Here is a 26,141-nt window from a genome sequence, read left to right on the forward strand (position 1 = left end):
TCTGCTCTTGTAAAAGCCTGGGTTTTCTGCACGTTAACACTAGAAGCTTATTACCTAAAATTGATCAATTGAAAGTGTGGGTTCACAGCTCCAGATGTGTTGGTCATTACTGAGACGTGGTTAAGAAAGAGTGTTTTGAACACTGATGTTAACCTTTCTGGTTATAACCTTTTTCGGCAAGATAGATCTTCCAAAGGTGGTGGAGTGGCAATTTACCAAGGAACACCTTCAGTGCTCAGTTGTCTCCACCAAGTCTGTCTCCAAACAATTTGATTTGCTGGTTTTAAGAATTAAACTTTAAAGTAGCTCTTTGTTGACTGTTGCTGGGTGTTATCGTCCACCATCAGCACCGGCCTGTACCCTACCTGCCCTAAGCTCTCTCCTGGCCCCTTACACCAAGTCTGAATCTGTCCTGCTAGGTGACCTAAACTGGGACATGCTTAAACCACCTGGCCAGTCCTAAAGCAATGATACTCCCTAATTCTTTCTCAGATTATTACCAATCCCACAAGGTATGACTCCAAACACCCAGAAAAGGCTACTCTCCTTGATGTTATCCTCACAAATAATTCTGATAGGTATCAGTCTGGTGTTTTCTGTAATGACCTTAGTGATCACTGTTTTACAGCCTGTGTTCGTAATGGATGCTCAGTGAAACGACCTGTCCTGATTTGTCATAGATGCTTGCTAACAAACTTCAATGAGCAAGCCTTCCTTCATGACCGGGCCTCTGTAAATTGGTATAGAATCATCTTGATCCCCTCTGTCGAAGAAACTTGGACCTTCTTTTTTTATATTTTCAGTGGTATTGTTAACAAACACGCCCCCATAAAGAAAATTAGAATTAAAAACAGGTTCAGCCCCTGGTTCGACCGTGATCTGGCAGAGTTACTCCACCTCGAGAATTCCATTTTGCGAAAGGCTCGGCACACGCATACTCAGGCTGACTGGCTCTCGTTCAGGCAAATGAGAAATAAGTGCACTCAGGCTATCCGGAAGGCCAGTTAGTAACTTTAAGAAGCAGTTCTCTCTCTGTGGGTCTAACCCCAAGAAGTTCTGGAAAACGGTTAAAGACCTGGAGAATAAACCCTCCTCCTCACAGGTGCCCAAGTCCCTTAATGTTGATGATGTGGTTGTTACTGACAAGGAGCACATGGCTGAGCTCTTTAATCACCACTTCATTAAGTCAGGATTCCTATTTGACTCAGCCATGCCTCATTGCCCGTCCAACATTTCCTCATCTCCCACCCCTTCTGATGCGACTAGCCCCAATGCTCCTCCCTCTTTTTCCCCTGCCCCGCTACAAAGTTTCTCCCTGCAGGCGGTCACTGAGTCCGAGGTGCTAAAGGAGCTCCTTAAACTTGACCCCCAAAACAACATCTGGGTCAGATGGTTTAGACCCTTTCTTCTTTAAGGTTGCAGCCCCTATCATCGCCTAGCCGATCTCTGACCTTTTTAACCTGTCTCTCCTCTCTGGGAAGGTTCCCATTGCTTGGAAAGAAGCCCCAGTGCGTCCTTTATTTAAAGGGGGAGATCAAGCTGATCCTAACTGTTATAGGCCAATTTCTATTTTGCCCTGTTTATCAAAAGTGTTGGAAAAACGTGTCAATAATCAACTGACTGGCTTTCTTGATGTCTATAGTATTCTCTCTGGTATGTAATCTGGTTTCCGCTCAGGTTATGGATGTGTCATTACAACCTTAAAGGTCCTAAATTATGTCACCATTGCCCTTGATGTCGTGCTGCTATTTTTATTGACTTGGCCAAAGCTTTTGATACGGTAGACCATTCCATTCTAGTGGGCCGGCTAAGGAGTATTGGTGTCTCTGAGGGGTCTTTGGCCTGGTTTGATAACTACCTCTCTCAAAGAGTGCAGTGTATAAAGTCAGAATATCTGCTGTCTCAGCCACCGCCTGTCCGCAAGGGAGTACCCCAAGGCTCGATCCTTGGCCCCACGATCTTCTCAATTTAAATCAACAACATAGCTCAGGCGGTAGGAAGCTCTCGCCCATTTATATGCAGATGATACAGTCTTATACTCAGCTGGCCCCTCCCCGGATTTTGTATTAAACGCTCTACAACAAAGCTTTCTTAGTGTCCAACAAGCTTTCTCTGCCCTTAACCTTGTTCTGAACAGATCTAAAACAAAGGTCATGTGGTTTGGTAAGAAGAATGCCCCTCTCCCCAACCGGTGTGATTACTACCTCTGAGGGTTTAGAGCTTGAGGTGGTCACCTCATACAAGTCCTTGGGAGTACGGCTAGACGGTACACTGTCCTTCTCTCAGCACATATCAAAGCTGCAGGCTCAGGATTCCTCAATCGTAATCGCTCCTCTTTCACCCCAGCTGCCAAACTAACCCTGATTCAGATGACCATCCTACCCATGCTAGATTACGGAGACGTAATTTATAGATCGGCAGGTAAGGGTGCTCTCGAGCGGCTAGATGTTCTTTACCATTCGGCCATCAGATTTGCCACCAATGCTCTTTATGGGACACATCACAGCACTCTATACTCCTCTGTAAACTGGTAATCTCTGTATACCCGTCGCAAGACCCACTGGTTGATGCTTATTTATAAAACCCTCTTAGGCCTCACTCCCCCCTATCTGAGATACCTACTGCAGCCCTCATCCTCCACACACAACACCCGTTCTGCCAGTCACATTCTGTTAAAGGTCCCCAAAGCACACACATCTCTGGGTCGCTCCTCTTTTCAGTTTGCTGCAGCTAGCGACTGGAACGAGCTGCAAAAAAACACTCAAACAGGACAGTTTTATCTCCATCTCTTCATTCAAAGACTCAATCATGGACACTCTTACTGCCAGTTGTGGCTGCTTCGCGTGATGTATCGTTGTCTCCACCTTCTTACCTTTGTGCTGTTGTCTGTTGCCCAATAATGTTTGTACCATGTTCTACCATGTTGTTGTCATGTGGTGTTGCTACCATGCTGTGTTGTCATGTGTTGCTGCCATGCTATGTTGTTGTCTAGGGTCTCTCTTTATGTAGTGTTGTGGCGTCTCTCTTTATGTAGTGTTGTGGTGTCTCTCTTTATGTAGTGTTGTGGTGTCTCTTTATGTAGTGTTGTGGTGTCTCTCTTTATGTAGTGTTGTGGTGTCTCTTTATGAAGTGTTGTGGTGTCTCTCTTTATGTAGTGTTGTGGTGTCTCTTTATGAAGTGTTGTGGCGTCTCTCTTTATGTAGTGTTGTGGCGTCTCTCTTTATGTAGTGTTGTGGTGTCTCTCTTTATGTAGTGTTGTGGTGTCTCTCTTTATGTAGTGTTGTGGCGTCTCTCTTTATGTAGTGTTGTGGCGTCTCTCTTTATGTAGTGTTGTGGTGTCTCTCTTTATGTAGTGTTGTGGTGTCTCTTTATGAAGTGTTGTGGCGTCTCTCTTTATGTAGTGTTGTGGTGTCTCTCTTTATGTAGTGTTGTGGTGTCTCTCTTTATGTAGTGTTGTGGCGTCTCTCTTTATGTAGTGTTGTGGCGTCTCTCTTTATGTAGTGTTGTGGCGTCTCTCTTTATGTAGTGTTGTGGTGTCTCTCTTTATGTAGTGTTGTGTTGTCTCTCTTTATGTAGTGTTGTGGCGTCTCTCTTTATGTAGTGTTGTGGCGTCTCTCTTTATGTAGTGTTGTGGTGTCTCTCTTTATGTAGTGTTGTGGCATCTCTCTTTATGTAGTGTTGTGGTGTCTCTCTTTATGTAGTGTTGTGTTGTCTCTCTTTATGTAGTGTTGTGGCGTCTCTCTTTATGTAGTGTTGTGGCGTCTCTCTTTATGTAGTGTTGTGGTGTCTCTCTTTATGTAGTGTTGTGGCGTCTCTCTTTATGTAGTGTTGTGGTGTCTCTCTTTATGTAGTGTTGTGGTGTCTCTCTTTATGTAGTGTTGTGGTGTCTCTCTTTATGTAGTGTTGTGGTGTCTCTCTTTATGTAGTGTTGTGGTGTCTCTCTTTATGTAGTGTTGTGGTGTCTCTCTTTATGTAGTGTTGTGGTGTCTCTCTTTATGTAGTGTTGTGGTGTCTCTCTTTATGTAGTGTTGTGGTGTCTCTTTATGTAGTGTTGTGGCGTCTCTCTTTATGTAGTGTTGTGGCGTCTCTCTTTATGTAGTGTTGTGGCGTCTCTCTTTATGTAGTGTTGTGGTCTCTCTTTATGTAGTGTTGTGGTGTCTCTCTTTATGTAGTGTTGTGGCGTCTCTCTTTATGTAGTGTTGTGGCGTCTCTCTTTATGTAGTGTTGTGACGTCTCTCTTTATGTAGTGTTGTGGCGTCTCTCTTTATGTAGTGTTGTGGCGTCTCTCTTTATGTAGTGTTGTGGCGTCTCTCTTTATGTAGTGTTGTGGCGTCTCTCTTTATGTAGTGTTGTGGCGTCTCTCTTTATGTAGTGTTGTGGTGTCTCTCTTTATGTAGTGTTGTGGCGTCTCTCTTGTCGTGATGTCTGTTTTGTCCTATATCTTTTATTGTTAATCCCAGCCCCCCGTCCCCGCAGGAGGCCTTCTGCCTTTTGGTACGCCCGTTATTGTAAATAAGAATTTGTTCTTAACTGACTTGCCTAGTTAAATAAAGATAAAAAGAAATAACAAATAAATAAATATCAGGGAGGAATGTAGGTCTACATTATGGATGAGCTGTAGTTATTTATTAGATGATGTTATGGATGGAAGGTCTGTGTAATGAGTTATTACGAAAGAGCACATGACACAACACCTGAAAATACAATTTCTAAATCTGCTTTTGAATCCTCATTGATTGATTACCGTAAGAGACAGTTAGCAGCACCCCCTCCCCGTCCTATCTGCAGTCGTACAGGTTGGGAATGAGACAGAGTGAGTCACAGCGTAGAGAAACCATTAACCCGGTGAGTCATCAAACGCTGTGAGCATCCTCAAGGTCTATTTTTAGGAGCACCATTATACTCGCTGTCCCTCTCCCTCTCTCCTCTCTCCTCTCTCTCTCCCCTCTCTTTCTCTCCTCTCCCTCTCTCCTTTCCCTCTCTGTCCCTCTCCTTCTCCCCTCTCCCTCTCTCCTCTCCCTCTCTATTCTCTCTCTCTCTTCTCCCTCTCTCCTCTCTCCTCTCTCCTCTCTCTCTCCCCTCTCTTTCTCTCCTCTCCCTCTCTCCTTTCCCTCTCTGTCCCTCTCCTTCTCCCCTCTCCCTCTCTCCTCTCCCTCTCCCTCTCCCTCTCCCTCTCTCCTCTCCCTCTCCCCTCTCTCTCTCTCTTCTCCCTCTCTCATTTCCCTCTCTGTCCCTCTCCCTCTCCCTCTCTCCTCTCCCCTCTCTCTCTCTCTTCTCCCTCTCTCCTTTCCCTCTCTGTCCCTCTCCTTCTCCCCTCTCCCTCTCTCCTCTCCCTCTCTCTTCTCTCTCTCTCTTCTCCCTCTCTCCTTTCCCTCTCTGTCCCTCTCCCTCTCCCTCTCTCCTCTCCCTCTCCCCTCTCTCTCTCTCTTCTCCCTCTCTCCTTTCCCTCTCTGTCCCTCTCCTTCTCTCCTCTCCCTCTCTCCTCTCTCTCTCTCTCTCTCTCTCCCTCTCTGTCCCTCTCCCTCTGTCCCTCTATCCTCTCCCTCTCTGTCCCTCTCCCTCTCTCCTCTCTCTCCCACCAGCCTCTTCAATCTGCTAGAAATAACAAGGTCATGTCTCTACCTCCCTTCTAAAGTCCTGTGTTTACAGGGATGTTGATAATAACAGATGTTATGTAAGACAATAACAGCGGTTGGGTATATACTATATGTTACGCTAATAACGAGCTTAAGGACAGAAAATGGCGGCCAGAGACGAGACAGTTGATCAGAAAACAGAATCCTCACCAGGAGTAAAGCTGCGGATAATTCCACGTTTTATTTATTATGTTCATTTAAAAATAGACGTAATATAGGACAGAGTTATCTGCTAGTTTCTCTGACAGGTGGAATCCATTGACAGCAAATATGCCCTTAGATTTAACACAACTCTCATCTGTAATATTTTGAACAGGGTTTTGAATACCGGGCTCAATGTACTCCATTAAAATGTTATTATAAATGTATTCACAACATGGTACTATATGGATACATCAAGCCAAACTGACCACTCGGAAGTGACTGGTATAATCACCGTTCTAGTTGTATTCCCCGTAGTTAGCTAGTAATGTTCTTCTCATTGGTTTGTTTTGCAGCTTTACCTCACGCTGATGATTGTTTCTATAAATTGATATATTGTTACCTTGGTTACAGGTCAGTGGAGGCTAGTGGGTGCAGATATAGGAGGACAGGCTCATCATAATGGCTGGAAATGGATAGAAAGTTGTCATGCTTTTGATACCGCTCCATTTATTCCATTCCAGCCACTACAATGAGCCCGTCCTCTGATGATATCTCCGCCCACCAGCCTCTCCAGTATTCCAGGTGAGGTCTCATCGTTAGTTCCCAGGTGATCTCTTGTTTGTCTGTTTTCACACCTGGCCTGTGTTGTGTATAGTTACAGGATGAGTTTGGATGACGTCACCTCTCACAGTTATAAAAAAAATTTAAGAGGAAAGTAGGGGTCAGGGGGTTTGTTCAAAGGTGAAAGGTCAGCTTACGAGATCACACACTGTGGTATTTGGTATTTTTACAATAATGGTATTTTACAAACATGAAAATTGAAGCTGATGTATTAATTTGAAGAGAAATTGTTCCAATGGTTGAAGTACAACACATCTGGTGATTTACAACAACATGACACAGGGTTTGAAGCGAGGTAGTGACAGAGCAGAATGTAAATATAAGATGTATCCTTTAGATAGGCCTATTTATTGCCTTACCTCCATAACTTGCTACATTTGCACACACTGTATATAGATTTTTCTATTGTGTTATTGACTGTACGTTTTGTTTACCCCATATGTAACTCTGTGTTGTTGTTTTTATCGCACTGCTTTGCTTTATCTTGGCCAGGTCGCAGTTGTAAATGAGAACTTGTTCTCAATTGCCTTACCTGGTTAAATAAAGGTGAAATAAAAAAAAAATATATATATCTATATATATATATGTTTCAACTGTTTGATAAAACCTATATATCTACTACCTTATCTGGGAACTGAGGAGGATTCAGTTTGGTGTTTTTACAAAGATACATTATTTGTACGTAAATAAAACCACAACACAACTGCAGTAGCAATCCCAATGTTATTGCACCACTGTGGAACACAAATCCGCTGTGTTAAAGGCCTTTCATCACTATCGGCTGTTACAATGAGCTGTGTTACTTTGAACATAGGACTACATCAATCATAGGACTACACGTCAAACACCACAGCTGCTGCTAGTTACACCACAGCTGCTGCTAATTACACCACAGCTGCTGCTAATTACACCACAGCTGCTGCTAGTTACACCACAGCTGCTGCTAGTCACACCACAGCTGCTGCTAATTACACTACAGCTGCTGCTAGTTACACCACAGCTGCTGCTAATTACACTACAGCTGCTGCTAGTTACACCACAGCTGCTGCTGGTTACACCACAGCTCCTGCTAGTCACACCACAGCTGCTGCTAGTCACACCACAGCTGCTGCTAATTACACTACAGCTGCTGCTAGTTACACCACAGCTGCTGCTGGTTACACCACAGCTGCTGCTAGTTACACCACAGCTGCTGCTAATTACACCACAGCTGTTGCTAGTCACACCACAGCTGCTGCTAGTCACACCACAGCTGCTGCTAGTTACACCACAGCTGCTGCTAGTCACACCACAGCTGCTGCTAGTTACACCACAGCTGCTGCTAGTTACACCACAGCTGCTGGTAGTCACACCACAGCTGCTGCTAGTCACACCACAGCTGCTGCTAATTACACCACAGCTGCTGCTAGTTACACCACAGCTGCTGCTAGTTACACCACAGCTGCTGCTACTGACACCACAGCTGCTGCTAGTTACACCACAGCTGCTGCTAGTTACACCACAGCTGCTGCTACTGACACCACAGCTGCTGCTAGTTACACCACAGCTGCTGCTAGTTACACCACAGCTGCTGCTAGTTACACCACAGCTGCTGCTAGTTACACCACAGCTGCTGCTACTGACACCACAGCTGCTGCTAATTACATCACAGCTGCTAGTAGTTACACCACAGCTGCTGCTAGTCACACCACAGCTGCTGCTAGTCACACCACAGCTGCTGCTAGTCACACCACAGCTGCTGCTAGTCACACCACAGCTGCTGCTAATTACACCACAGCTGCTGCTAGTCACACCACAGCTGCTGCTAGTGACACCACAGCTGCTGCTAGTCACACCACAGCTGCTGCTAATTACACCACAGCTGCTGCTAATTACACCACAGCTGCTGCTAGTCACACCACAGCTGCTGCTAATTACACTACAGCTGCTGCTAGTTACACCACAGCTGCTGCTAATTACACTACAGCTGCTGCTAGTTACACCACAGCTGCTGCTGGTTACACCACAGCTCCTGCTAGTCACACCACAGCTGCTGCTAGTCACACCACAGCTGCTGCTAATTACACTACAGCTGCTGCTAGTTACACCACAGCTGCTGCTGGTTACACCACAGCTGCTGTTAGTTACACCACAGCTGCTGCTAATTACACCACAGCTGTTGCTAGTCACACCACAGCTGCTGCTAGTCACACCACAGCTGCTGCTAGTTACACCACAGCTGCTGCTAGTCACACCACAGCTGCTGCTAGTTACACCACAGCTGCTGCTAGTCACACCACAGCTGCTGCTAGTTACACCACAGCTGCTGCTAGTTACACCACAGCTGCTGGTAGTCACACCACAGCTGCTGCTAGTCACACCACAGCTGCTGCTAATTACACCACAGCTGCTGCTAGTTACACCACAGCTGCTGCTAGTTACACCACAGCTGCTGCTACTGACACCACAGCTGCTGCTAGTTACACCACAGCTGCTGCTAGTTACACCACAGCTGCTGCTACTGACACCACAGCTGCTGCTAGTTACACCACAGCTGCTGCTAGTTACACCACAGCTGCTGCTAGTTACACCACAGCTGCTGCTAGTTACACCACAGCTGCTGCTACTGACACCACAGCTGCTGCTAATTACATCACAGCTGCTGCTAGTTACACCACAGCTGCTGCTAGTCACACCACAGCTGCTGCTAGTCACACCACAGCTGCTGCTAGTCACACCACAGCTGCTGCTAGTCACACCACAGCTGCTGCTAATTACACCACAGCTGCTGCTAGTCACACCACAGCTGCTGCTAGTCACACCACAGCTGCTGCTAGTCACACCACAGCTGCTGCTAATTACACCACAGCTGCTGCTAATTACACCACAGCTGCTGCTAGTCACACCACAGCTGCTGCTAGTTACACCACAGCTGCTGCTAGTCACACCACAGCTGCTGCTAGTCACACCACAGCTGCTGCTAGTTACACCACAGCTGCTGCTAGTCACACCACAGCTGCTGCTAGTCACACCACAGCTGCTGCTAGTTACACCACAGCTGCTGCTAGTCACACCACAGCTGCTGCTAGTCACACCACAGCTGCTGCTAATTACACCACAGCTGCTGCTAATTACACCACAGCTGCTGCTAGTTACACCACAGCTGCTGCTAGTCACACCACAGCTGCTGCTAGTCACACCACAGCTGCTGCTAGTTACACCACAGCTGCTGCTAGTTACACCACAGCTGCTGGTTACACCACAGCTGCTGCTAGTTACACCACAGCTGCTGCTAGTTCACCACAGCTGCTGCTAGTTACACCACAGCTGCTGCTAGTTACAACACAGCTGCTACTAGTTACACCACAGCTGCTGCTAATCACACCACAGCTGCTGCTAGTCACACCACAGCTGCTGGTAGTCACACCACAGCTGCTGCTAGTCACACCACAGCTGCTGCTAGTCACACCACAGCTGCTGCTAATTACACCACAGCTGCTGGTAGTCACACCACAGCTGCTGCTAGTCACATCACAGCTGCTGCTAGTCACACCACAGCTGCTGCTAGTCACACCACAGCTGCTGCTAATTACACCACAGCTGCTGCTAATTACACCACAGCTGCTGCTAATTACACCACAGCTGCTGCTAGTTCACCACAGCTGCTGCTAGTTACACCACAGCTGCTGCTAGTCACACCACAGCTGCTGCTAGTCACACCACAGCTGCTGCTAGTCACACCACAGCTGCTGCTAGTCACACCACAGCTGCTGCTAGTCACACCACAGCTGCTGCTAATTACACCACAGCTGCTGCTAATTACACCACAGCTGCTGCTAATTACACCACAGCTGCTGCTAGTTCACCACAGCTGCTGCTAGTTACACCACAGCTGCTGCTAGTCACACCACAGCTGCTGCTAGTCACACCACAGCTGCTGCTGGTTACACCACAGCTGTTGCTAGTCACACCACAGCTGCTGCTAGTTACACCACAGCTGCTGCTAGTCACACCACAGCTGCTGCTAGTCACACCACAGCTGCTGCTAGTTACACCACAGCTGCTGCTAGTCACACCACAGCTGCTAATAGTCACACCACAGCTGCTGCTAGTTACACCACAGCTGCTGCTAGTTACACCACAGCTGCTACTAGTCACACCACCCCTACGTTCTGATTAGTCTTCCCAAGTACCCCCTGTGGTTGACCAGTAGGCCTGTTGATAGGATAAGTACCCCCTGTGGAAGGCTACGTACCCCCTGTGGATAGGATAAGTACCCCCTGTTGATAGGATAAGTACTCCCTGTGGATAGGCTACGTACCCCTGTTGATAGGATAAGTACCCCCTGTGGATAGGATAAGTACCCCCTGTGGATAGGATAAGTACCCCCTGTGGATAGGCTACGTACCCCCTGTTGATAGGATAAGTACCCCCTGTTGATAGGATAAGTACCCCTTGTGGATAGGATAAGTACCCCATGGGGATAGGCTACGTACCCCTGTGGATAGGATAAGTACCCCCTGTGGATAGGATAAGTACCCCCTGTGGATAGGATAAGTACCCCCTGTTGATAGGATAAGTACCCCATGTGGATAGGCTATGTACCCCCTGTTGATAGGATAAGTACCCCCTGTTGATAGGATAAGTACCCCCTGTGGATAGGCTACGTATCCCCTGTTAATAGGAAAAGTACCCCCTGTGGATAGGATAAGTACCCCGTTGATAGGATAAGTACCCCCTGTGGATAGGCTACGTACCCCCTGTTGATAGGATAAGTACCCCCTGTTGATAGGATAAGTACCCCCTGTTGATAGGATACGTACCCCCTGTTGATAGGATAAGTACCCCCTGCGGATAGGATAAGTACCCCATGTGGATAGGATAAGTACCCCCTGTTGATAGGATAAGTACCCCCTGTGGATAGGATAAGTACCCCCTGTGGATAGGCTACGTACCCCCTGTTGATAGGATAAGTACCCCCTGTTGATAGGATAAGTGCCCCTGTTGATAGGATAAGTACCCCCTGTTGATAGGCTTTGTACCCCCTGTGGATAGGATAAGTACCCCCTGTTGATAGGATAAGTACCCCCTGTGGATAGGATAAGTACCCCCTGTGGATAGGATAAGTACCCCCTGTGGATAGGATAAGTACCCCTGTGGATAGGATAAGTACCCCCTGTGGATAGGATAAGTACCCCCTGTGGATAGGATAAATACCCCCTGTGGATAGGCTACGTAGCCCCTGTTGATAGGATAAGTACCCCCTGTTGATAGGATAAGTGCCCCTGTTGATAGGATAAGTACCCCCTGTTGATGGCTTTGTACCCCTGTGGATAGGATAAGTACCTCCTGTTGATAGGATAAGTACCCCCTGTGGATAGGATATGTACCCCCTGTGGATAGGATAAGTACCCCTGTGGATAGGATAAGTACCCCCTGTGGATAGGATAAATACCCCCTGTGGATAGGATAAGTACCCCCTGTGGATAGGATAAGTACCCCCTGTGGATAGGATAAGTACCCCTGTGGATAGGATAAGTACCCCCTGTGGATAGGCTAAGTACCCCCTGTGGATAGGATAATTACCCCCTGTGGATAGGATAAATACCCCCTGTGGATAGGATACGTACCCCATGGGTACATGTACCCCAGGATGAGAACCACTGCTCTATACAGCGAGTCTGTTCGTATCTTGGTCTAGGTACTATAATCACGTCAGCTGATTGGAACCCAGACAGTAGTTGACACTCACTAACACAGCATTACATGAAAGGAGCTGTGTGAAACCTCCTGCAGCCTTTAGTGTGTGTTCTGGATACAGAGGGTTTGTTTTTCCTGGAGTGGTACTAAGATGACGTAAGCTGACCTTTAGAAGGGTTAGGAACAAGGACACATGTACACCACTGATGATCCCACCGTCACTACTACGTTGATAACTGTTATGTCTCTGAGTTGGGCTGGACACTCTGCACTTTAGACAGGGTGACAGGGATCTTACTCTCCCCCGGAGTAGGGGCTCTGGTGATGGGATGAACCGTATTCTGGATATCAACCAGCCTCTCCTTAAACTTCTGCTGCAGGTACATCTCCTCCTTGGAGTAGCTCTTAGAGAAGGCCGAGAGGAGGAGACCTGCAGCCATCAGGCTGCCACCCACGCAGAACAGCACGGCGCCCGTCAGCTTGCACACGTCCAGGGCTCGGTTGAAGCGCACAGCGTGGCTGTCCACGAAGAGGAGCTCTTCCTCCCCGAACGCTTCGATCTTAGTCGGGGTGGCGTAGCCCACCAGTAGGACGATGAGGCCTGTCACCAGGATCAGGGTTCCTAACGCTAGACAGACCTGGGGGAGGGAGAGACAGGATCAGGGTTCTAACGCTAGACAGACCTGGGGGAGGGATGGATGAGAGACAGGATCAGGGTTCCTAACGCTAGACAGACCTGGGGGAGGGAGAGACAGGATCAGGGTTTCTAACTCTAGACAGACCTGGGGGAGGGAGAGACAGGATCAGGGTTCTAACGCTAGACAGACCTGGGGGAGGGAGAGACAGGATCAGGGTTCCTAACGCTAGACAGACCTGGGGGAGGGAGAGACAGGATCAGGGTTCCTAACGCTAGACAGACCTGGGGGAGGGAGAGACAGGATCAGGGTTCCTAACGCTAGACAGACCTGGGGGAGGGAGAGACAGGATCAGGGTTCCTAACGCTAGACAGACCTGGGGGAGGGAGAGACAGGATCAGGGTTCCTATCTCTAGACAGACCTGGGGGAGGGAGAGACAGGATCAGGGTTCCTAACGCTAGACAGACCTGGGGGCGGGAGAGACAGGATCAGGGTTCTAACGCTAGACAGACCTGGGGGAGGGAGAGACAGGATTAGGGTTCCTATCACTAGACAGACCTGGGGGAGGGAGAGACAGGAAGGATGAAAGGAACTTAGATTGACAGACGATATTGACAGGTGAAATAGACAATGAGGTGCGAAACAGGATGGAAGCATTTGGCAAGGACAAATCCCATTAGAGGAGGGGTTAAAGGACAGTATAGTGACATGTTAAACACAGAGGAGGGGGTAAAGGACAGATAAGGATGTCAATCAATAACAACTAGTGCTTTACAGTAACTCATCTTAACCCCCAAAGAAATACTGTAGGGGGAAGAAGCCTCAAGAAGAACCAGACTCATGTGCCACTCCCAATCGATCTCTGAATCTGAAAGTGTTTACAGTAACTTGCCCAACACCCTACCCAGACCATGTCAGGATGATATCTCTTCTCTCATATACAGTGGGGGAAAAAAGTATTTAGTCAGCCACCAATTGTGCAAGTTCTCCCACTTAAAAAGATGAGAGAGGCCTGTAATTTTCATCATAGATACACGTCAACTATGACAGACAAATTGAGGAAAAAAAATCCAGAAAATCACATTGTAGGATTTTTAATGAATTTATTTGCAAATTATGGTGGAAAATAAGTATTTGGTCAATAACAAAAGTTACTCAATACTTTGTTATATACCCTTTGTTGGCAATGACACAGGTCAAACGTTTTCTGTAAGTCTTCACAAGGTTTTCACACACTGTTGCTGGTATTTTGGCCCATTCCTCCATGCAGATCTCCTCTAGAGCAGTGATGTTTTGGGGCTGTCGCTGGGCAACACAGACTTTCAACTCCCTCCAAAGATTTTCTATGGGGTTGAGATCTGGAGACTGGCTAGGCCACTCCAGGACCTTGAAATGCTTCTTACGAAGCCACTCCTTCGTTGCCCGGGCGGTGTGTTTGGGATCATTGTCATGCTGAAAGACCCAGCCACGTTTCATCTTCAATGCCCTTGCTGATGGAAGGGGGTTTTCACTCAAAATCTCACGATACATGGCCCCATTCATTCTTTCCTTTACACGGATCAGTCGTCCTGGTCCCTTTGCAGAAAAACAGCCCCATAGCATGATGTTTCCACCCCCATGCTTCACAGTAGGTATGGTGTTCTTTGGATGCAACTCAGCATTCTTTGTCCTCCAAACACGACGAGTTGAGTTTTTACCAAAAAAGTTATATTTTGGTTTCATCTGACCATATGACATTCTCCCAATCCTCTTCTGGATCATCCAAATGCACTCTAGCAAACTTCAGACGGGCCTGGACATGTACTGGCTTAAGCAGGGGGGACACGTCTGGCGCTGCAGGATTTGAGTCCCTGGCGGCGTAGTGTGTTACTGATGGTAGGCTTTGTTACTTTGGTCCCAGCTCTCTGCAGGTCATTCACTAGGTCCCCCCGTGTGGTTCTGGGATTTTTGCTCACTGTTCTTGTGATCATTTTGACCCCACGGGGTGAGATCTTGCGTGGAGCCCCAGATCGAGGGAGATTATCAGTGGTCTTGTATGTCTTCCATTTCCTAATAATTGCTCCCACAGTTGATTTCTTCAAACCAAGCTGCTTACCTATTGCATATTCAGTCTTCCCAGCCTGGTGCAGGTCTACAATTTTGTTTCTGGTGTCCTTTGTCATCTCTTTGGTCTTGGCCATAGTGGAGTTTGGAGTGTGACTGTTTGAGGTTGTGGACAGGTGTCTTTTATACTGATAACAAGTTCAAACAGGTGCCATTAATACAGGTAACGAGTGGAGGACAGAGGAGTCTCTTAAAGAAGAAGTTACAGGTCTGTGAGAGCCAGAAATCTTGCTTGTTTGTAGGTGACCAAATACTTATTTTCCACCATAATTTGCAAATAAATTCATAAAAAATCCTTCAATGTGATTTTCTGGATTTTTTTTTCTCATTTTGTCTGTCATAGTTGACGTGTACCTATGATGAAAATTACAGGCCTCTCTCATCTTTTTAAGTGGGAGAACTTGCACAATTGGTGGCTGACTAAATACTTTTTTTCCCCACTGTATCATACCTTCCAGAGGACAGAGCTCCACCGGCTAGGCGATCTCTGAATCTGAAAGTCTTCGTCGCGTTCCCAGATAGAGGCGGTACACTCCTCATAGAACTGGTGGAGGTATGATCTGACTCCGTATCGCTGGTCATGCTGCGTCTGTTCAGCGTAGTCTGACCCACATATCTCAGCACAGGCTGAAGTCATCCTGACCCTTCACCTCAGTTCAGCTCTGTCTAGAGAGAGAGAACACCACACTAACCTCACACACACCGGGTGCCACTGCCTGCGCACAACACACACACATTGACACACACACACACACACACACACACAGGTAGGGAGGCAAGCAGACATCCAGCCAAGCACGTGCACACACACACACACACACACACACACACACACACACACACACACACACACACACAGGGATACAAACACACACACACACAGGTAGGGAGGCAAGCAGACATCCAGCCAAGCACGTGCACACACACACACACACACACACACACACACACACGACACACACACACACACACACACACACACACACACACACACACACACACACACACACACACACACACAAACAGTTGTATTATGTTGCATGGAAGAGATTCTGCAAAAAGACGATGCTGAATGATCAGCCACAGTGTTGCTCCCATTTTGAATCACTCATCTGTCCCCGTTCAGGATATAAGGTTGTGTTTCTGCCTGCTACCTGTTCAGGATATTAGGTTGTGTTTCTGCCTGCTACCTGTTCAGGATATTAGGTTGTGTTTCTGCCTGCTACCTGTTCAGGATATTAGGTTGTGTTTCTGCCTGCTACCTGTTCAGGATATTAGGTTGTGTTTCTACCTGCTACCTGCTACCTGTTACCTGTTCAGGATATTAGGTTGTGTTTCTGCCTGCTACCTGCTACCTGTTCAGGATATTAGGTTGTGTTTCTGCCTGCTACCTGCTACTTGCTACCTGTTCAGGTTATTAGGTTGTGTTTCTGCATGCTACCTGCTACCTGTTCAGGATATTAGGTTGTGTTTCTGCATGCTACCTGCTACCTGCTACCTGTTCAGGATACTAGGTTGTGTTTCTGCCTGCTACCTGCTACCTGCTACCTGTTCAGGATATTAGGTTGTGTTTCTGCCTGCTGCCTGTTACCTGTTCAGGATATCAGGTTGTGTTTCTGCCTGCTACCTGCCTACTGCTACCTTCTACCTGCTGCCTGCTACCTGCTACCTGCTACCTTCTACCTGCTGCCTGCTACCTGCTACCTGCTACCTGCTACCTGCCTACTGCTACCTTCTACCTGCTGCCTGCTGCCTGCTACCTGCTACCTGCTACCTGCTACCTGCTACCTGCTATCTGCCTACTGCTACCTTCTACCTGCTACCTGCTGTCTGCTATCTGCTGCACCATATAGGGGATAGGGTGCCATTTGGTACATAGACTCTATCTGAATGAAAAAAATTATGTTGTCTATATGTAGTCAGTGTTGAAGGATGTAGTTGTATTTTCTGGATATTGTATTATATTGTATTTTGTAAATGATGTGTATGCAGGGCTCATCTGTGAAAGAGACCGTGGTCTTTACAATAAAGGTAAAATTAAATGTAATGTGCTTGTGGCAAAATAATGACTAAATATTCAGCATTTAGTATTATGAAAAATGCAAATAATAAAAATTGCGGAATGTGTAGTTTGTGTACTCCTTGAAAATATACTTCATCCATAATAAATATGGCTCTGAAGAGCCCACAACGTCATTTGTTTCAGTCCAGTGCTTTGATAAGTAATATTCCATGTAAACACACTCAAGAAAACCTAGTTGTCAATTAAACAAACAGAAACCAGAAATTAGCCTATAATAACCTCTATCATACCAATTATAAGGTCACGTGTATGCCAGTGGTCAATACACTTGATCTTGTTTTGAAGCATGTTTTGACCATGTTCTCTCACCGATTGCAACCCAACCCAATCTAGAATCACAAATAATTAACATTTAAACCAAACCATGTAAACAGTGTTATTTGCCGGCGGTGAACATGTAGCCTAGGCCGGCAAAATGCGACCTTCTATTATAGCTCAATGACTGCGACTACAGAGAGAGAGAGAGAGAGAGAGAGAGATCGCTGTCCATGGTGCTGAATGTGAATCCGCTCTACCCAATGAGGCAGGGATGTAAGACATGACGCCATACTGCTCTGACACACGCGTCCTTCCTTCGTCTTGTCTTCCCAGACCCCTTGAGACATCTTTTATCTAAGATAATAGCATCAAACCATGTAATCGATTAGGCTACACGCTGTTATCGTCAAAATAAACGGATTTGCTTTGGATTCTCAGCCACACCAGGCGCATGCTATAGGATAAATAAAGTTGAGATTGGGAAGTCAAGTAACTGTCTATTTACCTAGCTACAAACGCTATTGATCTGAGTCTGACAACACGTCTTCTGCCTAGTTCTTTCAAAATAAATACATAACTCGACGATTAATCACACTCTAAAGGTTGACACACTAGATCAAGGCATTTTCTCATTTTAAATGTTACTTCCAGATGTTGAAATGCAATACAGCTAATCATATTTCCACCACTATTATGTAATCCACATCAGATAGCCTATTACAGTCGTTTCCATTATAAAACCGTTAAAAACCGTTACAGCAGTATCCGAATGCATTGAAGGCTGAAATCTACCTGTCATAACCGGCTTGGAGAGTGATCACTCGCGGCTGTTCCGTCACTCTGGTACCATCGCTCTAGATTCTTAGCTCCGACAGTCTCCCTATCGATGATTCAGACTCATGCTGGCCTCTGCGCAGGCGTCAGATCCATGTCTTGCCGACATACTCAATAGAGAGCAATAGTAATGGCGTCTTTTTGTAGGCACTAACTCGTTGGACAAAGCCTATGGGAAATAGGTTTTAGGACGGTTTTTTGATAAACGCCGAATCTAAGGTAAGCACAGGCTTAGGAGATCTTATATGTTTTGTTCTATGAGATAGTTGTCATCAGCTTTCGTCACTTTTTGTGAATTTTGAACCATTTATGTAATACAAAAAGGCACACAAAGCACATACAGGGTTCATAATTCATAAAGGTCATGTTAACTGACTGATATTACCTCATAGAATTTATAAGATGTCCTAAGCCTGTGTTAACCTCAGACCTTATTTTCTGTGTTTATCCCAAAACCCCATTCTTTCCCCATTAATTTTCTAGAGGTAACTCATTTCCGGTTTTTAGGACTACAAGCTGGTGAGCTCTATGGCGAGATAGAGACGGGCGGTGTGACGATTGGTCGTGACTGGAGATAGTCTGGGTTCATAATTCTGATATTTTGATATGGCTTGTTTTTCAAGGTCACTCACTTGTAACAATTGTATTAGTGACCACAGCATGTGGGCGGTAAAGGAGACAGCAGCTATGTAACTGATTTGTCAATCAATCAATCAATCATCAATCAGTGACATTTATTTATAAAGCGATTTTTACATCAGCAGTTGTCACGAAGTGCTTATACAGAAACCCAGCCTAAAACTCCAAAAGAGCAAACAATGCAAAGGCAGAAGCACATGCATTGTGTGTATGATATCAGTGATTTAATCTAAGATAAAACAAACAGTTGGTACATATGAATAGCATAACATGGAGCTCAGTCCATATCTTATAAATTGATAATGATGGAGATCATCGAAAATGATATGGAGATATTGTATGTGACTGGGTCTGAATCTGGGTATCCGGCATACCCCGACTGTGATAACCTGAATACCTAAAGCCTTATCCCAACTGTGATAACCTGAATACCTAAAGCCTTATCCCAACTGTGATAACCTGAATACCTAAAGCCTTATTCCGACTGTGATAACCTGAAGACCTAAAGCCTTATTCCGACTGTGATAACCTGAAGACCTAAAGCCTTATTCCGACTGTGATAACCTGAAGACCTAAAGCCGTGGTGTTAGCTTGCACTGCTAACACAATTCTTCAGGTCTCAGACGGTTCAGATGTTTCACTGAACCACATCCATTACATATACAGTGGGCTCCGAAATTATTCACACCCTTGATACAGATCAGCAATAATGACTGTATAAAATATATCATTCAAATACTGAGCTATATTGTATGCTCCAAAAATGTGGTAAATTATATTATTTTATACTAATATTATATACACAGTACCAGTCAAAGGTTTGGACACACCTACTCATTCAAAGGTTTTTCTTAATTTTTACTATTTTCTACATTGTAGAATAATAGTGAAGACATCAAAACTATGAAATAACACATATGGAATCATGTAGTAACCAAAAAAGTGTTAATCAAATCAAAATATATGTTATATTTGAGATTCTTCAAAGCATCCACCCTTTGCCTTGATGACAGCTTTGCACACTCTTGGCATTCTCTCAACCAGCTTCATGAGGTAGTCACCTGGAATGCATTTAAATTAACAGGTGTGCCTTGTTAAAAGTTAATTTGTGGCTCTAATAATGAACGAGGGAATTATCAGATTTCCTTCCATTTAAAAGGCCACTAAGATTACTGTAAATCAGCACATAAAGCCGAGAAAGATAAATATTTAGTTTAACAAGTAATATATTTTGTTCTCAAAAAGGTAGGGGTCAAAATGATTGCCACCGCTAAAGATTCTTATCAATAAAGTAGTGAAAAGTTGAGTATTTGGTCCCATATAACTGACATACAATGACAACATCAAGCTTGTGACTCTACAAACTTGTTGGATGCATTTGTAGTTCGTTTTGGTTGTGTTCCAGATTATTATGTGCCTAATAAAAATGTATGATAAATAATGTATTGTGTCATTTTGGATTCACTTTTATTGTAAAAAATATAGTATATGTTTCTAAACGCTTCTAGATTAATGTGGATTTATAAGAATCTATAGTTGTGACAATAACTTGAGAAAAGAATATAACTTTTTTTTTACATATAGCTCAGTATTTTAATTATTAATTTTATACAGTCACATTTGCTCATCTTTATCAAGGGTGTCAATCATTTCAGACCCCACTGTATCTGTATGGCTCTACACTACGGTAATGACCACCTCCATTATATATACCTGTATGGCTCTACGGTAATGACCACCTCCATTATATATACCTGTATGGCTCTACGGTAATGACCACCTCCATTATATATACCTGTATGGCTCTACGGTAATGACCACCTCCAGTATATATACCTGTATGGCTCTACAGTAATTACCACCTCCATTATATATACCTGTATGGCTCTACGGTAATGACCACCTCCATTATATATACCTGTATGGCTCTACGGTAATGACCACCTCCATTAAAAATACCTGTATGACTCTACAGTAATGACCATCTCCATTATATATACCTGTATGGCTCTACGGTAATGACCACCTCCATTTTATATACCTATATGGCTCTACGGTAATGACCACCTCCATTATATATACCTGTATGGCTCTACGGTAATGACCACCTCCATTATATATACCTGTATGGCTCTACGGTAATGACCACCTCCATTATATATACCTGTATGACTCTACAGTAATGACCATCTCCATTATATATACCTGTATGGCTCTACGGTAATGACCACCTCCATTTTATATACCTATATGGCTCTACGGTAATGACCACCTCCATTATATATACCTGTATGGCTCTACGGTAATGACCACATCCATTATATATACCTGTATGGCTCTACGGTAATGACCACCTCCATTATATATATACCTGTATGGCTCTACGGTAATGACCACCTCCATTATATATACCTGTATGACTCTACGGTAATGACCACCTCCATTATATATACCTGTATGGCTCTACGGTAATGACCACCTCCATTATATATACCTGTATGGCTCTACGGTAATGACCACCTCCATTATATATACCTGTATGGCTCTACGGTAATGACCACCTCCATTATATATACCTGTATGGCTCTACGGTAATGACCACCTCCATTATATATACCTGTATGGCTCTACGGTAATGACCACCTCCATTATATATACCTGTATGGCTCTACGGTAATGACCACCTCCATTATATATACCTGTATGACTCTACAGTAATGACCACCTCCATTATATATACCTGTATGGCTCTACGGTAATAACCACCTCCATTATATATACCTGTATGGCTCTATGGTAATAATAGGTAGACGGTACAACCAGCCCTGACTGGATGTGTGTTTCCATAGGAACTAGGGATGTAATAGTACTAATTCTCTCCCATGAGACAAGCAGGCTGATATCAACAGTTAAATGAGGCCCAGAAACAGGATAGAACAGGCTGTGAGATCCCCTTGCAACACCTCTCTGTTTTGGACAAGATCTTGGACATGTTTCTAATAATGATGTAATAATAATAATAATAATAGTAATAATAATAAGCCATTTAGCAGACGCTTGTATCCAAAGCGACTTACAGTCATGTGTGCATACATTTTTACGTATGGGTGGTCCCGGGGGTCGAACCCACTAACCTGGCGTTACAAGCGCCGTGCTCTACCAATTGAGCTACGTACAACTCCCATAAAGGAGAATGGACTGCAATTAAACCACTGATGAGGGTAGGATTTTACACACAACAACCCTTACTTATGTTCTACAAAGTTGAAATCTTCCAATGATTCTAGAACCAATCCCCCTGAATTGAATTCCCATCACATTCTACAGCCGGTTTTATTTATAGCCCTAGCTCCATTGACGTAGCATGTGAAGCCAGCGTTAGGCGTTAGTCACTGGCTCAGTTTCTCTCTTTTTCTACTGGAGGAAACAGATGAGGGAGAAGAACACTGCCACAACACCCAAACAGGATTCCTTTACAAACACCTAATCAATCAATTACTGTTATTAATCAACCTGTCGATCAATATTTGACCAGATTCCACTACGCATCAATCTATTTAATTAAAGTCCATGTGTGTTTCTCTGGCCAATGGTGAAAGGCCTACCTTCAGTAATAAGACAGTAAGTCCACACCATGACCACTGGACTTTATGTGTTGTAGCTCTGACATGATCCTGTTAACATACTCCTGAACAGACGTATTCCAGGATGTCTTCCTTGTGGGTAAAGGCCTGTGTTTTCTTCCTGGCAGCAGTGTTGTTCAGTGTTACATGTTAATAGAACCTGGAAGTTTTCCATGTACCAAGATGCAGTGTGACTCACTCAGATCTAAGACAGCCTTGTCCACCCTCACAATCACCACACATTGTCTGACTGGGGTCAATACTATCCTACCGCTTGGCTGTTTAATCATACTATACCATAGCTTGTTTGTTTGCTGGATACATTTATTTTGACCATAGCCCTAGATTCTCTGTGTCCAAGTTGTGTTACCTCATCTCTCCCTCTCTCTTCCCTCTCTCTCTCTCTCTCTCTCTCTCTCTCTCTCTCTCTCTCTCTCTCTCTCTCTCTCTCTCTTTCTCTCTCTCTCTCTGTCTCTCTCTTTCTCTCTGTGTACAAGTTGTGTTACCTCATCTCTCTCTCTCTCTCTCTCTCTCTCTCTCTCTCTCTCTCTCTCTCTCTCTCCCTCTCTCTCTCTCTCTCTCTCTCCTCTCTCTCTCTCTCTCTCTCTCTCTCTCTCTCTCTCTCTCTCTCTCTCTCTCTCTCTCTCTCTCTCTCTCTCTGTGTACAAGCTGCTCCTCTGAACGGTGAGGATGGTTTCTATGGTTACCACCATTGGAAAGGTCACCTTCAGGAAGTTCCCAGTGAGTGTGTGCAGAGTCCTACCAGGAAGTCCTCAGTGAGCGTGTGCAGAATGCTAGTAGGAGAATCACCCTGGCCTGTAATTGCTGAAGATCTCATTAGACCAGGGGACGGGAGGAGGCTGTTATGCTGTTAGCTCATACTCTCTCTCTCTCTCTCTCTCTCTCTCTCTCTCTCTCTCTCTCTCTCTCTCTCTCTCTCTCTCTCTCTCTCTCTCCCTCTCACTCTCACTCTCTCTCTCTCTCACTGGATTGGTTTATTATCAAATTTTATTATGAAGGCATATATTGTATCTTCTTGCTGATCCAATATAAATGATAGTGGTGGAAATTAATATTTGAATGTGATTGATAATGGCTGTAGGGGCAGTAAGTCATTAAATATATTCAGAGGTTTTGACGAGCCTCTCTTGGTCCATACTCTCTATCTGCTAGACCTAGTGGTCAGAGACAGACAGGGGGAAGGAGAGGGCCTCTATTGGTCCATTCTCTCTGTCTGCTAGGCCTAGTGCTTGAACCAGACAGAGTTCGGAACATAGAGATCCTATTAAATTACTGTTCTAATTGCTCATTCTAATTGCTCATTCTAATTACTATTCTAATTACTATTCTCATTCCTAATTCTATGGTTCTGAATCACATTTCACTCACAAGTTTGGTAGGCTTAAATGGGGTAGATGTATGGAGTAGATTATTACCACTGTCATGATCTTTCAATTACCAATGGTGACACCTAGTGGCCAGTGGCCATGTTGCAGTGGACACATCCACTGCACATAATACCATCTATCCTCTGGGTTTTATTTGTTCAACTGTGAATTACTTTCCCAGACAGTTCAATAAGAGGTGGCATTAGGATGATAGATGGGACAACATGACATGGGAAAGTTATCCATCACATAACCTTACCTGCTGATGTTGTATTCATTCTTCAACATATTGATCCTGTATGTCACTCTCAGACCGCCGGTGGAAGACAGCTCTTTTCATGAGCAGGACTGAGGTCAGACCTATCTGTCAATATCTGAAGAGAAGTTGTTGATGCTGCATTTATGAGGACCAGGGGTTAATTGGGGTCATTTCAGTTTTCAATACAGTCAATTCAGAAAAGTTTATTGAAGATGGAAGTGAATTGGGGGAAAAAAATGTTACTTCGTGAATTGACTGACATGAAAACTGAATTGACCCCAACTCAACACTGTGAAATGTCACAAGTATTGTCATCAAATCCTTTTTTCAGAGTTACCTGCTGTTCAGAGTTGTGGACATTCCCTTGGCTTAGCGAATAGCAACAGTAATAGTCACAATTTAACAGCTTTTAACATTTGCGTATTAAAACGTAATAGAAGCGTAATGTATTCCCCCTTCTTCAATGATATTAAAAGATTGTTGCCCGAAGGCTATATATTTTATTTGCCCTTCACAAATCAGGTTATGAGAGCCTTAAGGAGGCTTTCCTAATGGTCTTGTAATAATTTAATAACAGACAGGAAAGCCCTCCAGGATATAAAGTTATCAGGTTAACACCTTAAGCAACCCCATTTTAATTTGAACATTTCTAATGATATTTCTGAGCGGTCATCCGTCAGCACTATGACTTGATTGTGCGTCCCAAATGGCACCCTATTCCCTACTGTTGACCAGAGACCTATGGGAATCCTATGGACCCTGGTCAAAAGAGTGCACTATGTAGGGAACAGGGTGCCATTTGGGAAGCATACATGATGTATAGAAGTGATTTCTAATAGGCTGCTCCACTCCGGCGTTACCGGGCAGAACATTAGTTATAAAGGTGGACCAAAACAATTCATCACACAGAAAGGAGTTTTTCTTGAGCTTTTACTGTATTGCTAAAGCTAGCTGCTGAATGATTACTGTTCCTGCTGGATGAATACTGTTCCTGCTGGATTATTATTGTACCTGCTGAATGATTACTGTTGCTGCTGGATTATTATTGTACCTGCTGAATGATTACTGTACCTGCTGGATGATTATTGTACCTGTTGGATGATTACTGTACGTGCTGGATGATTACTGTACCTGCTGGATGATTCATGTAGCTACTGGATGATTACTGTACCTTCTTGATGATTACTGTAGCTGCTGTAGGATTACTGTAGCTATTGGATAATTACTGTACCTGTTGGATGATTACTGTACCAGCCTGATGATTACTGTACCAGCTGGATGATTACTGTAGCAGCTGGATGATTACTGTACCTGCTGGATGATTACTGTTCCTGCTGGATGATTACTGTTGCTGCTGGATGATTGCTGTACCTGCTGAATGATTACTGTAGCTGCTGTAGGATTACTGTAGCTACTGGATGATTACTGTACCTGCTGGATGATTATTGTAGCTGCTGGATGATTATTGTAACAGCTGAATGATTACTGTACCTGTTGGATGATTACTGTATCTGCTGGATGATTACTGTACCTGCTGGATGATTACTGTAGCTACTGGATGATTACGGTAGCTACTGGATGATTACTGTCCCTTCTGGATGATTATTGTAGCTGCTGGATGATTATTGTACCTGCTGGATGATTACTGTACCTGCTGGATGATTCATGTAGCTACTGGATGATTACTGTACCTTCTTGATGATTACTGTAGCTGCTGTAGGATTACTGTAGCTATTGGATAATTACTGTACCTGTTGGATGATTACTGTACCAGCCTGATGATTACTGTACCAGCTGGATGATTACTGTAGCAGCTGGATGATTACTGTACCTGCTGGATGATTACTGTTCCTGCTGGATGATTACTGTTGCTGCTGGATGATTGCTGTACCTGCTGAATGATTACTGTAGCTGCTGTAGGATTACTGTAGCTACTGGATGATTACTGTACCTGCTGGATGATTATTGTAGCTGCTGGATGATTATTGTAACAGCTGAATGATTACTTTACCTGTTGGATGATTACTGTATCTGCTGGATGATTACTGTACCTGCTGGATGATTACTGTAGCTACTGGATGATTACGGTAGCTACTGGATGATTACTGTCCCTTCTGGATGATTATTGTAGCTGTTGGATGATTATTGTACCTGCTGGATGATTACTGCAGCTGCTGGATGATTACTGTACCTGCTGGATGATTACTGTAGCTGCTGTAGGATTACTGTACCTGTTGG

At 44.7% G+C, this 26,141-nt stretch overlaps 1 protein-coding gene across 1 annotated transcript; it reads right to left on the bottom strand.

The window, feature by feature from the left end:
- Positions 1 to 11,931: 11,931 nt before the first annotated feature.
- On the bottom strand, positions 11,932 to 18,036 carry LOC121542595 (neurensin-1-like). The gene is made up of 3 exons (XM_041852018.1): positions 17,953 to 18,036; positions 15,271 to 15,535; positions 11,932 to 12,718 (listed from the first exon to the last, which is right to left on the bottom strand). Exons 2-3 carry the CDS (start codon positions 15,454 to 15,456, stop codon positions 12,320 to 12,322), a joined length of 585 nt encoding a protein of 194 aa, XP_041707952.1. The 5' UTR covers positions 15,457 to 15,535; positions 17,953 to 18,036; the 3' UTR covers positions 11,932 to 12,319.
- Positions 18,037 to 26,141: the final 8,105 nt, after the last annotated feature.

This window comes from Coregonus clupeaformis, unplaced genomic scaffold (assembly GCF_020615455.1).
Source record: "Coregonus clupeaformis isolate EN_2021a unplaced genomic scaffold, ASM2061545v1 scaf0272, whole genome shotgun sequence".
NCBI classification, from domain to species: domain Eukaryota; kingdom Metazoa; phylum Chordata; class Actinopteri; order Salmoniformes; family Salmonidae; genus Coregonus; species Coregonus clupeaformis.

Bases quoted from the DNA above. Each gene is read 5' to 3' on its own strand.
- LOC121542595 (XM_041852018.1), bottom strand. From the start codon at position 15,456: ATGACTTCAGCCTGTGCTGAGATATGTGGGTCAGACTACGCTGAACAG. The intron at 12,719-15,270 runs GTATGATACAGT...TCCCTCCCCCAG, and splicing joins GGAGCTCTGTCCTCTGGAAG to GTCTGTCTAGCGTTAGGAAC.